The 15,550-nt window shown below is 33.8% G+C and overlaps 1 protein-coding gene across 1 annotated transcript in view; it reads right to left on the bottom strand.

The window, feature by feature from the left end:
- The window catches only part of LOC144372805 (transport and Golgi organization protein 1 homolog), a 173,988-nt gene that overhangs the window by 9,147 nt on the left and 149,291 nt on the right, over positions 1-15,550 (bottom strand). The window contains exons 14-25 of the mRNA XM_078036047.1: positions 9,758-9,886; positions 7,429-7,450; positions 6,417-6,505; positions 6,099-6,176; positions 5,901-6,011; positions 4,772-4,843; positions 4,488-4,592; positions 3,722-3,844; positions 3,518-3,623; positions 2,457-2,512; positions 2,278-2,368; positions 1,968-2,106 (exon numbers count right to left, since the gene is read on the bottom strand). Coding sequence (XP_077892173.1) covers positions 1,968-2,106; positions 2,278-2,368; positions 2,457-2,512; positions 3,518-3,623; positions 3,722-3,844; positions 4,488-4,592; positions 4,772-4,843; positions 5,901-6,011; positions 6,099-6,176; positions 6,417-6,505; positions 7,429-7,450; positions 9,758-9,886 — 1,121 coding nt within the window. The remainder of the gene's footprint in view (positions 1-1,967; positions 2,107-2,277; positions 2,369-2,456; positions 2,513-3,517; positions 3,624-3,721; positions 3,845-4,487; positions 4,593-4,771; positions 4,844-5,900; positions 6,012-6,098; positions 6,177-6,416; positions 6,506-7,428; positions 7,451-9,757; positions 9,887-15,550) is intronic.

Genomic DNA, 15,550 nt, shown 5'->3' with positions numbered 1-15,550 from the left:
AGATAAGACCAAACAACAATGATAATGGACTCTTTAAAGAAAAAAAATTAAAACAGATGGTAATTAATTGGATATTTTCAAATTGCTAAAACTAAGTAACAGTCAAAATTCAGTAGCCAAAAGAAAGATCCTTTAAAAATGGAAACTGGTTTTAACTCTAATCATGAAGTTCATGTCAACCTAATACAGACTATAAAGGTAGCAATATTTAGTGGATAAAATACTATTCTCTGTTTATCCTTGTACTACTTTGATACACTAATCAAATCTATCATTAAAGGACAATGTTCAAATAGAATGAAAATAATTTCAAATAAGAAACCAACAGTGTAGAATGCAGAACTACAGAAACTTTAAATATGTGTATAAATTGAATAAATGTCTTGTGGAGTTCAAAGTATATGAAGTACTAACATACGATACCACAACAGTTATCTGATTCAGGAGCTACTTAAAGCCCATAAAAACAAGTAATAAACCTATTAATCTATGTCAGGTTTTTATTAAATCCAGAATATATACCAAGGCCTTTAAATTATGAGAAGATGAATAAAATTATAATTATAATTATATAATTATAATTCCATTATAATTTATGATTACATCAAGCTTATACAGGTGATGAGGAAAATAATTAAAAATATTTAAACTATTAAAAAGATACAAGGAAGAAAAAAAGAACAGGTCATCAAATAGAAAGCAAATTCTTCATAAACCACAGGCACATATTGACATGGACAGACTTATATTTTAGAAAGTCCACTCAAGCGGCTATAGAGAAAATTACTAAGAATTTGAAATAAATTATATAAAAATATAAATAATGGAGAATGAAGACAGATGACCTAGGTTAGAAACAGAAAATATGACACAGGCATGAACTAACATAGTACCTGGGGATGAGAAAAAAAGAGTACAAACCACAGATGATGACTGAATTAATTTTGGAGGAGTTGAGGAAAATAGTGCTACAATTTAACTGCATTACAAAGAAAATTAATTGCCATTTAGGTCATTCATATTACTAGTAGGGACAGAGAAAACAAGTGTTCTTTTGAAAAAAAAAAGTGATAAAATGAGAAATGTTTCTTTGAAACAGGCCAGGCATTTAGAACTGGCCTGAACAAAAATTTGAGATTCTAAAAAGGTCGCTTGGAGATCACAGAATTTTAGAAAAGTTAATGGAAAGGTTTCAATATTTAATGCATTAATTAGGCAACAGAAGTCAAAATACCTAAAAATAGTTAGGTCTATAAGAAGGTCTGTATATATATATCTTGTTAATAAATCAGGTGCAAACAAATAAAATCTGACACAAAAAAACTATTTTTAGAGAATTCAAGTATTTTTGTGGATTAAAAACTTCAAATGAACTTCCAAAAAATAACTAGCTCCACACTGAGAAGATTAATATATAAATATATACTACAAACAAGTACTTCTGTAATCGTAACTCCTAAAATCCTTGCCACAGTTCAATTTTTAGTGTGAACATCTGAGATACTCAAGTCCAAAACTTGTACCATCAATAAGTAAATATTATTCCTTTTTGAAGTTTTTATTCTACTAAAACATGTCATTCCAAAACACTCAGTATTTTTAAAGGTCCAGAGTTAGAGATACAAGTTCAAAATATTAGAATTACATAACTGATCACAATGAAAGGAAATTAAAATAAATAGTGGGATCATAGAAAGGGTCTAGATCTTTGAGAGGTATTTCCACATCAGTGACTGTTAATACCAGTTTACCACTTCTTGCCTTCATATGAATTTGACAATTGATTACGATGTCCTCACAGCCTTAGTTTATGGTTCCAACTACCTCAGGACTCTTAAGACTGATGATGGAAAGAAAAATGCAACTTATAGGAAACAAAACACAAAGGAAAAAAGACAAATCTCTACTAGATAAAATTATCTGTTAGTTCACACAATGATAACAATAACAAACAATGGAAATCTTACTTTTTTAGTGCTATCTCATTTTGCTGGTAGAGTTCATTTAAAATCTCCACTTTCTGCCTAAGAGTTTTGCATTCCTCTTCCAGTCCAACTTTAGAAGACCGTAGTGAATTGCAGTCACTTTCTAATTTCTTTATTTGGTCTGTAAAGGATAAAACAGCTTATCTCTATATGTGTACAAGGACTTAAGAACTTGTTTGAGGGAGTAGTGCCAAGAAAAGTAAAAAGCATGAAAGCAAGAAGCCATTCTTTATCTTTCCAATAAATTTTTAAGTCTTTCCAACATGGCAATTTCTTCTCAAGAAGAACCCACCTTCTAGATTACATTTTGTGGACATTGAGGCTCTTAGCTTAAGTTGTAAAAGTTTTAGATCCTCTTCAACTACTGATATTGTAGTTTTTGTCTAAAAATTGCAGAAAAGAGAGGTATTCTTAAAAGTGAGGCACAGGAAGAATTCACAGGTACTATGGGACTCTTACAAAGAACTATACCTGAGAGACATCCATCATCTGCTTAATTTGATCTTTGATCTTCTCGTTCCGATCACCTAAAAAACAAAAGACTTTAGCTTTTTCTTTCCTTACTTTTAACTCTATATTCTCCTAACTTCCCTAAACTAAAGAATGATTGTGTTCAAACACTGGAAGAAAAAAATCAATTAAATAATTATACTGATTAGACTAATGACTTTTAAGAGAATTGCAAGCTTAGATTTAAAAAAAAAAAAGAGAGGTGAATTTCAGACTGGGGTTGTGGCTCAGTGGTAGAGTGCTCACCTAGCATGTGTGAGGCACTGAGTTTGATCCTCAGCATAAAAATAAATAAAAGTACTGTGTCTGTCTTAAAAAAAAAAGGTGAATTTCTAGTTTGCACAACTAAAATGTTATCTATGCTATTCTTGTAAGATAAAAGCTTTTCTTCTCTCTCAGATCTATCTTCACCTGGGCAATAAGTGTCTTGTTTAGAAAGATTCAATCCTCTATTTTCTCCCTGAATCTACTACCAGGTGTGGTTTGAAATACTTGCTATGTAAGCAATATCCAACTTGGGAGAAAACATCTGGAAATATTTTCCTCATCAGTAAACACTGTTACACTCCCTCTCTAGCTTTCTGATAGTCTCTAGCCTCTGTTCTCACAGCCTTAGTTTATGGTTCCAACTGCCTCCGGACTGACTGTGGACCTTAAAACCACAGAGCCATAGAGATGATGAGTATTAAAATCAAGTATCATCTGCATAAGTTAAGAAATAAATTTCTCTTACTGTACAATGTTCAATACTTAGAGGTATAGGATATGACTATTGTAGCTGCAGTGTACTTACTAGTTTTCAATAGGATAGAAAAAGTCAGTGTTCTTCACATGCCTATTGCTACATTATACCCCAACAACCCACCTCTGCCAATGCAACAGACATATCTATAGATCCAGTGATATGTGTCTACAACCCTGAAGCTTAAGAAGAAATTAAGCCAGCTGAAAAGTGGCATCTGTATACTTAATTAAAGACAGGAAAGCAAAAAAGGATTCAACCTCCCTGAGACTGATCTTACCTGCTAACTCTCCATTGGTTAATTCATCTGACTCATCTCGACTTTGATCCTCAGATTCAGATTCACATTGAAACCGATTCAACTGTGTGATGTGATTAGTCAAAGCCTAGAAAAGAAGCAAAAGGTTGGAAGACTCTCGATTTTAATTCAGAAGATTTCAGGAGAATTCATGAGATGAAACATGTATTTGGAGTATAAACTTACTTTAATAGTATCATCTTTTTGACTAAGAGCTACTTGTAAATCTTTCTGGGTCTTCTCAAATGATTTCATTTGTTCACTGAGCTCAGCGTGTGATGTACTCCAGTCTTTTACTTCCTGCTGCAACTGAAAAGTCAAAACACATGAATTCCTATGGGTTAGGGAGGGGTTTCTGCACTGGATATATCAGGACTACAAGACTTAGACAAAGAAATAGAGAGCCATACTCCTCGGTGGCCTGCCTCAATCGAGGGGGTTGAGACCTTGGTTAAGGAAGAGGGCAGAGTGGCCCCAACTCTCACAGCTGCAGTAAGAACATCAGAGCTATCAGGAAGTTGAGCCTGTTTATTGCATTCCCCAGAAAATTGCTGCCAATTCAAATAATTTATCTCCAGCAGGAATGGCTGGGCACATATGACTGTCTCCTAAATTTAGATTCCTTATCATGTAATCTTCCCTTGGCCGGTGAATCAGTAACTATTCAAAAGAGGATCATAAAATACTTAATTTTCTGGTTTAAAAAGTTTCTTTGAGGCTATGCAAGTTAATAACTGATTGACATTTGATAAGAAAAGCAATAATCCAAAAATCCAAAACAGATGGAGACCATATATATGCACTCAATTTGGGGAGCATTGTTTAAACTTTGCATATCTAGAAAAGGTCCTACATGAAAATTCCTTACCTCAGAAACAGATCCAAGAAAGATACAAGATAATGATATTCACTTCTCTAGTTTACATTATGTATGACATCAAATTTTCTTTACCTGCTCTTTCTCCTTCTTAAGCATGGTATTTTCTTTCTGAAGCTGACAGCATTTCAACTTCACCTTCTCTTCACGAAGCTTAGCTTCAGTAAGGAGAATTTGAAGCTAATGAAAAACACTACAGTTAGTGAATTAATTCCAAAGAAGAAACAAAGTTATACTTTCCCAAACAAGACATCATATAGTTCTCATTTTTTGCACATTTTAGCACACCTCAAATTTTTGGTCCGCAACAAAACTAAGATGTAGTACTAATATCCGTTAGCAATAGTTGGCAGCTTTACCTCTGAAAGTTCAGAAGTATTTACTGAAATGACATCTTTAAGCTTCTCTATAGATTTCTTATTTTCCATTATCTGCCAGGTAAAAACAGAACACAAAATATGCATTAGGATTTCAGTAGAAATACTGATATGTGTGTGTGTGTGTGTGTGTGTGTGTGTACGTACACATACATATATATACTAAAAAAGATAAACACAACAAAATTTTTGTCAAGCCATCCCATTACATTTCAGGTAAATGCAGGGGATCCAGCTTTGGACTAAGCAAAAAATCAAAAACTGAAAGAGATGAGGGAAAATGAAGTCATAAATATTTCATGGCATCCACAACCTTACTGTTTATGAGATAACCAGAAAAAAAGTTCAAAGTATAGAAAATCATAATGCAATAAGTAAATAAAATGTTTTAAAGCATAGAAAATTAACTAATTAATTACTGTTTCAAGTAAACCAGTTCAAATTAGTATTTTTTTTCTAGTGATAGAGAAAAAAATTTCCCAAGATCATTTTAAAAATTTTCTTATCATAAGTAAAAAATGATAAAATTTAAGGAAGAATAGACTAATCTCACATACAGAAGAATTCCAAAAAAATTATAAAGATACTTGCTCCTTAAGGAAGTGGACATAAATCTGCAATCTTTGTTTGCAATGCCTGGGATTGAATCCTGGGCCTCATGCATGCTAGGCAAGTGCTCTACCATGAGCTGCATCCTGAGCTTGTAACTCTTCATACTTTAACTGTGGGCTGTGCATGGTAACTTCCAAAGAATACAATATGAAAAGGATTGGAAAGAATTTTTACAGTGGAGAAATCTGATAAATACTACCTCAGCTAGGTGATCAAGCTTACTTGGGGGTAGGATATTTCAGAACACACTCTCTACCATCTTTTGCAACTTTTATGTAATTACAGAAACTTATAGAAATTGAAAATGAAATATGTAAGTAAAAATTTTTTAAGTTGTTGTATCAGTACTTAAAAGTTCCACAAAATGGGCAGAAGTGGGTTCAACTTCCTTGACTCCTAATCTTACTTTAGTTAACAGCTGGACTAAGTTCAACTTAACCAATTTTACAAAATATTTCAAAAGCCAAATTGCAGTAATACTTAGCAGCAAAACTCTTACCAAGTCCTGATTCTTAGCTTTCTGTTCTCTCTCAGATTCTAACATAACATGAAGACTTTTAGCTCCCTCATCCAGAAGTTCTTTAGCTTTTTCAAGAAGCTTCATTTTATCCTGGAAAAAAAAGGTGTCAAGATTACTCACTCATTACATTTACTTTTGAGTTTAGAATGTAATTCCCCCCAAAGAAGGGATTTTTACCTTATAATTAGTTGCTTCATCAGAAAGAATCATATTTTGTTTCATGGTCTCTTGAACCTGTTTCTTTGATTCCTTCATCTATGTAAATAAAGCATTCAGAATTAAGATACACAAATTATAGTGCTACCATACAAGTTACTTCCAGACAAGTGACCCTTTCCAGAAGAAAGCAGTACTTAATACATATGACTGTTTAGAATTTGGATGATTTGTAGGAAATAATGAAACAAAAATTTTAAAATATGATTTTTAAATTAAAACAGGTAGGAATGATTCAAGCTAGAACCAAGGGAGAAAGAAAGAAAAAAATAATTATACCTTCTGTTCATAATTTGACAATTTCTGCATTAGTTCTTCATTTTCTTTCATGAAATTGTTCACCTTTTTGGAAATTTGCTGTTCATTGACTAAAAGGGGGAAATACACAAGATTATTACAATCACTAAATGAAATTCAATTACTCAATCTACTAAAAGCAAAGACATGTTATATGGTACTATGAGGAAATACTTCTTAGCATAACTATTCTGCTTTTAAAAAGCAATCTATGCTTATTAGCAATAAGAGTATAAAAATTATTAGAATTTAAGAAAAATATAAGAACAATGATATTTTGCTGGGTGCAGTGGTGCACACCTGTAATCCCAGTGGCTCAGGAGGCTGAGCTAGAAGGATTCCAAGTTCAAAGCCAGCCTCAGCAAGAGCGAGACACTAAGCAACTAAGTGAGACTTGGTCTCTAAATATAGGGGGTTGGCGATGTGGCTCAGTAGAGTGCCCCAGAGTTCAATCCCAGGAACCCCTCCCATCCAAAATGATATTTCAATTTAAGCTTATTTCACAGATGGGAAATACAGTAAAGTGTTGTAGCTTGATATTCCCCCCTTCTCAAAACACTTTCTTTTCCGAAAATGGAATCATTTAATTCTTTGCAAAGAAAAACAGAAATGAAAACATACTGATTCACATTACCATTCTTCAAATTATCTACTCAATTACTTAATGCATGATTAAATCATTAGCATAGAAATACTCTTCAAATGTAATACATCTGCATTACATCAATACTCAAAGTTAATCTGCCCCAAATTAAAACTTATCATCATCTCCCTATCCACAATTTGTTCCTCCTCTTTATCTCCTATCTCAGAGTTTGAACCATCATCATCTACTCTATTATACATGCTAGCAACCTAGGAATAGTAAAATTTTCAGGAGGTTAAAAAGATAATAGACATTAAAAGTCACTGTATCTACTTCTAACATACATAAAACACACATCAAACACCAATACAAAGGGTTATTACAAGTTTAAGAAACCTAAAAATTTACCTTGATATACTCTATCTCTTACCTAGAAGAGAGAAAAAAGATTAAATTTGATGTCAAACATCTGCTCAATAGAAACAGCATTCCTAAAACAACAGTCAGAATCATAACCAAGTGAGAATTTAATAACATTCTGGTTCAGGATAATAATTTATAGGATTAAAAATAAGTAAAGGTTAACAAGCCTTTTAAATTTAATTGGTAGTGATATTTCATAAATAGCCTCTGACATAAAAACACTAAGATATGTACCTTATTTCACAGCAAAGATGTGTGTATGTGTGTGTATGTGTGTGTGTGTGTGTGTGTATACTCAAAATCATTTACTTGACAATTCTAAATAACCAGGATAAAGTCTAGAAACAATGACTATTCAAAAGAAATCTGAGGAAACAATATTAAATGCATAATCTTTGTACTAAGATATGCCACTTTCACTCACCAGAAAATATCTTAGAACTCCAATTTAAATTTGGCTATTGGCTGAATTTAGAAACTAAGAGGCTACATCATCTTATTTCTGCAAACCACTAAATATATAGCAAGAAATCTGAAAGGAAAGACTGCTTGAAGAAAATGCACAAGCAATAAGAGAAATGACAATTAACATATTCTGGAAAGGACAAAAACAATCGTTTCCAAAAAACAGCAATAAACTACCTGATAATAAAACCTAAGCAGAAATTTTTTTAAAACATCACTAAATTTCTTTGTAACTTAGCATATTACTTGTCCTTTCAAATGTTATAAATGGTGATGGGATATTCAGATGTGTCCACGGATCATCCAGGGGATCTTCGTAACAGGAAATTGCATTCAGAAAACTCCAACACAGAAAAAAATGAACATTTCTTTAATGTCATAGCCTTGCTAACCTTTTACTCAAAATGACAACAGAGGAAAATGGGAAGTAGCATAAAAGCAGTCATCTAAGGTAGGGAGACTAAAGTTTTAAAGTCAAATGCTGAAACTGAGGAGCAACAAGCTAGGAACCACATCCCACATAACCTAGTGAAAAGAGAAACAGGTACCAGGGTTCTTGAAATGAAAGAAACAAGAGAGAGAAATATAAAATGTTTTCATGTTTTTCCCTTGTCTTTATCCTTCTATTTCCTTTTTACTTTTAGCTGAGAAAAAGTTCAATGAGATTAGAAAATTCCTCACAGGAATCCAGGCAAACAATTCTTCTATTTAAGAAGGGAATACTTTTTAAGAGATTTTACACTCAATTGTACAAGGAGAGGAAACTTATCTTAACAATGATATGTCTGAAATAATTAAGAAATCAGAAAAAGAACACTCAGATTTGAAAAGATTTGTATCCAATGTTTTTGGCCTCTTTAACTGTTAGGCTTTTCATATGCAAAGTCCATTTACCTAAAATAATTTTCTTCCAATTATGTTAAATAACTATGAAACAGAATGACCTACAGTACAAACATAAGTATGTATAAGCACATATATATATATGTGTGTGTATATATATTTTTACACACACATATATATATATATACACACACACACACACACACACACACACACACACTTATACATATATGTACACACATACACAGAGATAGACTAATTCTGCTCAGGAAAAAAAAAAACCTTAATGAACAAAACATTTAATGGATTTTTGGACAACACATAATCTATACTTCCAAATAAAAAGGTATTTTCTGTACATATGATCAAATCATAAAATCTGGGAAAAATTTATATAAAAGACTGGAAAAATTATATCATCTCCTTTTTCTCATTTTACTGTATTTCTTTGCAGCATTTCCCCCTGTTTGTATGTTTATATTAACATACAGTTCATCAACATTTAAATCTTAGTTTCTGCTTTTTTTTCCCACTTCACATTTAATTGTGAGCATTTTCTGTACCTCAAAGCTTTGAAATAAATAAATCTGCCTACTATTCCACTAATCGAACATACAATAACCCCTAAATGAATTATGTTGTGCTAAGTCTTCAATCTAATACACTGTTCCATTGAAAAACATTACCAAATCTTCAAAGCATAGTTATTTCTTTAAGATAGATTACTAGACATATATGCTACATAAAAGGATATTTATCTAACCTATCCCATCTTTTATCCCACTTTTAAGACTTCTGATACATATGAAACTACTGGTCAGGATGGCTGTAAGAATTACCAGTTCTACCAACTGCACCCACACTAAATTATTTTATAATGTTAGTTTGACTTAAACCACTATTTTGTGTTTTAGCAATTGAAAAAGAAAAAAAGGGGGGGGGCAGTGACTATATAAAATAATCCTTGTGCTTATGTGCTAAGGTATAAGTAAGTTAATTTACTCACAAAAGCAGTTCTCCAAGAGAAAATGACAAAGGATACAATCCCAAAGAAAACAGTGAATACTACAGGCTTCCATGGTAGTCCATAAAAATCAGGCACAGGTTGAGTATCATCAGGCAATGTAGTAAACAGCTTAAACAGACAAATTAGAAGAAATGGGAAACCTTAAATTTATAACAAAACAGTCACAAAGAATCATGGCAATTCTAAACCAACTTCCTCATCAGAAATCCACCTCCTCAATATTTTCCAATAGCTTCTTCAAGAGAGAGGATACTGGCAGTCTCATATTTTTTGTTCGCTTCCAGTGTTTTCAAGTATAATGAATCTAAATACTTTTTAAAAATATTTATGTATCTTTAGTTTTAGGGTGGACACATTGTTTTGTTTTTATATGGTGCTGAGGATCGAACCCAGTGCCTCATGTATGCTAGGCAAGCGCTTTACTGAACCACAACCCCAGCCCGAATCTAAATACTTTAAATTGAGCATACATTTCCAGTTTGTAATAGGCCCTATATCATCACATTGTCTAACACCTGGCTAGAATCCCTCTGGATCATTCTTTTCTCTTAGATAACCTGGTTTTTATAATTTAAAATATTCATTTAAGACAAAACTTAAATATATGAAAGAACTAATTAATTTTATGGCAACAAATAAAAACAATGACGATATATGTATAAGATTTTAAATCTTACTTCCATTCCACTCTTATATACAGATACGTGACAGGTAATTTCAGACAACTCTTGAAAACTGGCTTAGATAAACTTCTCTGAATTTAACATCCTTCTATAAAATTCAGAGCCTAATTTTAAATGGTTGCTCAAAGGCAGTGCAGTAAACACCTGCCTACTCTTCCCTGTTTTCACCGCCCTCTACACGTAATAGGAGATAACTGTCACTTGGGCCCAATTCCCCAGCAGTCTCCTTAGGGAAAAGACCTGTAGTAACATTAGCTGTTTGGATTGTTGGCTGCATTTCAGAACATACCATGAGGTTGTCACCTCTATTCCGTCAAAAAAAAAGTGCAAGTGGGGAAAGCTCAAGTACACTCTCACCGGCCTCGCTTAACCATACAGTCACGTCCTGCCTGCCTTGGGCCTGACACACTCCATTTCTCCGTCGCCACGACAGTCAGTGCACCCACTCTGCCAGAACTCAGCCACCCGACAGGGGTCCCAGGAGCTCTGGGTCCCCCAAAGAAACAGTGACAGAAGGCACAGTGGCAGGTACTGAGTCCATGGTGTAGGGACAGCTGAGTGGAAGCGACGCTTCCCTGCAGAACAGCACAGGACCCTCTCTTTCACCGTTTCCTACTTCAGTAGGACCCAGCGCAGGGGGCGGGTACTGGGAGTGAACTTTGCCTTCCTCCACCACAGGCGCTTTCCGCCCAAGGCACGTGAAACCCGTCATCAGAGGAAGCCCCTGGGTGAACTGCAAGTGAGCAGACAGAGGATGCTAAGGGGCGTGGCGGGGAGCGGGAAGAACCAACTGCGGAGCCCGGTGGGGGACAGCGCCAGTAGAGCCAAGCCGAAGAGTCCAAATGAAAGGACTCCAGAAGGAAAGAGGCTCACCTGTCCCCGGAACTAGGAGAGGACCGGCGATTTAGAAGGCTCTGGAGGAAGCCATGGAACTAGCAGAAGGGGATTATAGGCAGAGACTAGGAAAAAGGAGAAAGTCAGGCCTCCCAGCCCCTCCCAGAGCAAAACCCTTTTGTCAACGTGTTGAGACACCAGGTACCTACCTGCCCCAAAAGTGCAGACAGAAGAGGAGAAGCTTCTCCTGCTCCCTTCTAAAAGACTACTGCTAGGCTTTCCTTCCCTGCTCACTCTAGTCCTGTTACTTTCTCCAATTGTGGATGACACTCTTTTTAAAAAAGCCTAACCCTAAGGAATCATGTCATTATCACCCCATGCCGGTGGCTTCATTTCTGGATGCCACATTTTAGGGTTGCATGACTTGTGGAAAAAAACAGAATCATGAATAGCCCGAAAAGCACGTGCTAAAAATTGAAGAAACTGGGGACATTTAACTTGGGGAGAAAATGAACATCTGTGGATCTTTAAAAATCTGTCGTCAAATTGAATATAGTCAATTCAAAAGAACAAGAATAAGCAGGAAAGCACTGAAAAAGAAGAGCAATGAAGGGTACAGGGAGGGCAGACTATATAATTAATTCATGTACCCTCATCCAAGCCCAGGAATACATAGAGATTGTGGGACAGAATAGAGAATCCAGAAACAGAACCAACTGGACATTTGGGGTACAATAAAAGTTAGTTTGGGGAAAATAGACTTTCTAATAAGTAGCGTTACCACATGGAAAATTATAAAATTGGATTTTTCTCTACTTATTCAAAAGATAAACTACAAATGGATAAGAAACATGAATGTAAAAATAGAAAATAAACAAGTACTAGAAAATATTAAGTGAAATTTTCTATGTATTATGAGTGGGCAAAACCTGCCTCATTGAAAAAATCTTTCCTGGCTGTATCTAAACCTGCTACACACACACACACACACACACACACACACACACACACACGCAGGTTGACAATGACAAACTGAGAAAAAATATTTGCAACATATTATTGTCCAAAGAATCATGTTCCTGAAATATAAAGAACATTATAAATAAAATGGCCAGCAAACCTATACAAAAATGGGCTGAAGAAATAAACAGATCTCAGGAAAAGAAATGCAAATAGCTATAACATATGGAAACTTGCTCTGCTTAGCTCATAATGAACAAAATACAAATTAAACCACACCAAGACACCATTTCTCACTTGCATTGGCAAGATCCAAACGTTTGAAAACATACTCAGTAGGTGAGAGAATGTGGGGGAATACAAATTCTCAGACACTGCTAATAAGTATACAAAATGATACAACCCTTATGAATGAGATTTGGCAACATCTCCCAAAACTGCTTATATATTTACCTATTAACTCAACAATCCCACTTTTTTTTTTAACTTTTTCAGTGCTGGGGAAGGGTATCTTGGGCAAGTGCTCTACTGCTGAGCTATAGTCCACCAGCCCTAATTTCTAAAGATACTGGGAATACAACAACAAATGTTTAAAACTTGTATTTACAAAACTATGTTATTCAAGCATTAATTATAACAATACAAGATGGTCACAAAAGGCTGAAACAACCGTCATCAATGAAAGTTGTTGAATAAACCAAAGAAGAAAGAAAATAATTTTAAATACTGCTAAGAGCTGGTTTCTGGAATACATTTTTTAAAAATGAAGTAGAGAAAAATATTTATAGAATACTATTTGTATCTTAGAAAGTGAAAAAAGATGAATATATTATTTCTTATAGCTTTGAGGTAAAACTGACATGCAATAAATTACATGTATTTAAAGTGTGCAATTTGATGAATTTTAACATGAAATTATGAAATCACCATTATAATCAAGATAATATACACATCCTTTACTTCCAAAAATATTCTCATTCTCTAGGTAATTTTGCCCTTTGTCACCCTTCTTTCTTGCCCCCCACTTTCCCATTCCTCCAGCAAAATGTCTTATCTTAATAGATTGCTTTGCATTCCTCAAGTTTTATGTGTATGGGATAATATATTGTATTTTCTATGGCTTCTCTTATTCAGCATAATTTGAGATTCATCTACATCAGTTTATCTATCATCTATTTTTATTGCTGAGTAGCATTTCATTACATGTACATACCACAATTTGTCTATCATCTATTGATAGACATTTGGATTTTTTTCCAGTTTGGGGCTTTTACAAATAAAATAGCCAAGAACACTGATATAAAATTCCTCCTATTGCTATATAACTTATCTTTTCTTTGGAAAAGAATGGTTGGATATGACTGGTGTATGTTTACCTTTTTAAGAAGGTGATTCTACCACTTTATATCCCCACCAGATGTGTACCCATCCAGTTCCTCCATCTCTTCTCCAACCACTCAGCACAATTGTCTTTAATATTAGATATTTAATAAGTGTGTAGTGGTAACTCTTATGCTTCAAAATTGCATTTCCCTGATAATTATGTCAAGCATTTTTAATGTATTTACTATCTGTTTATCTTCTTTGATGAAGTGTTATTTTACAGGACTATATTTTTTTCTAATGCGTTCTAAGAGTTCTTCATATATCCTTGATGCAAGTCTTGATAAATGCTTTACAGTAATTTCCTCCCAGCTTGTGTTTTGTCTATTTCATTGACTTCAAAGTGTATTTTGAATTACAGAGGTTTCAGTTTGATGAATCCCACATTGTCAAATCCTTTTTAATGCTTTTGTTGTCAAATTTAAGAAATCTTTGCCAAACCTAAGTTCAACAAAAATTTTTCTCTTATTTTTTTTCCTAGAGGTTTTGTAGTTTTGAGTTTAATATTTAAGTCTGTGAGTTAATTCAGGTGTCTAATGCAAGGCATGGATCAATATTTTGCATATAAATATGCAGTAATTTCAGTACCATTTGCTGAAAAAACTTTCCATTCTCTACTTGTCTTTCCATCTTTGTCAATGACTGTTGCCATATATATTGTGTATCTATCTCTGAATTCTTGGCTCTGTTTCAATATGTTTTGTCTGCAATCCTGATTACTGTAGCTTTAGAATATTTTTTTTTCCTCTTCGTATGGTACTAGGGATTGAACACAGGACCTTGCATATGCTAGGCAAGTCCTCTACCACTGAGCTACATCCCCAGCCCTAGATTAAGTCTTGAAGCCACGTTGCAATCAGCTTGTCATTTTCTACAAAACTCTGCAGGGATTTTGATTGGAATAATGTTGACTCTGGTGATTAAACTGGGATGAATGGACACCTTAGTCTTCTGACTCATAAATTAGGTATATCTCTCCATTTAGGTTCTCTTTAAATTCTATCAGCAATATTTTATAGTTTTTAATATATACATTTTAGTTTTTGCCACGTTTATGTTTAAATACTTCATATTTTTATTCTATTGTACATGGAAATCTTTAAAATTTCAATTTCTAATTATTCATTGTTAATATATAGAAAATATAATTGCTTTTAGATGTAAATTTTATCTGTCAACCTTACAATAGCTTTTTTCTAGATTATACCAGATTGTATCTATATATATTCATGTTATCTGAAAAGAAAGAGAATTTTATTTCTTCCTTTCCAATCTGAGTGCATTTTATTTCTTTTTCTTGCCTTAGTATACTAGCTATTTCCTTACTGCACCCCAGTACAATGCTGAATAGATGTAATGAGAGTAGACATCTCTGTTTGGTTTCTGATCTTGGGGAAAAGTATTCAATTATCAACCATTAAGTATGAGGTTAGCTGCATTTTTTCAGAGGATGTTTTAAGCTCCCTTCTATTCCTAGTTTGTTGTTTGTTTTTCTACATCAATAATCAATGCTGAGGGGCTGGGGTTGATACTCAGTGGTAGAGCACTGGCCTAGCATGTGTGAGGCAATGGGTTCAAATCTCAGCACCGCATATAAATAAGTGAATAAAATAAAAGTTAATCAACATCTAAAAAATTTTTTTAAATAATAATCAGGGCTGATTTTTTTTACATGTTGATGCGATTTATTGTCACCTACTTGTACATGCACACAAAATAACAATATAATTTGGCCAATATTACTCCCCAACATTTCCCCCCTCTGCTATATTTTTTAAATGCTTGTTTTGTATCTCTCGAGCTAAACACAAAGACTGTGCTTTTAGGTACATCAATGTGGTAAATTTCATTGATTTTCAAATGTTAAATAAATTTTGGATTCTTGACATAAATCCCCATCATCCGTCTAGTT

The sequence above is a fragment of the Ictidomys tridecemlineatus genome, unplaced genomic scaffold (assembly GCF_052094955.1).
Source record: "Ictidomys tridecemlineatus isolate mIctTri1 unplaced genomic scaffold, mIctTri1.hap1 Scaffold_164, whole genome shotgun sequence".
NCBI lineage: Eukaryota > Metazoa > Chordata > Mammalia > Rodentia > Sciuridae > Ictidomys > Ictidomys tridecemlineatus.
This window is presented reverse-complemented; position numbering and strand designations above follow the sequence as displayed.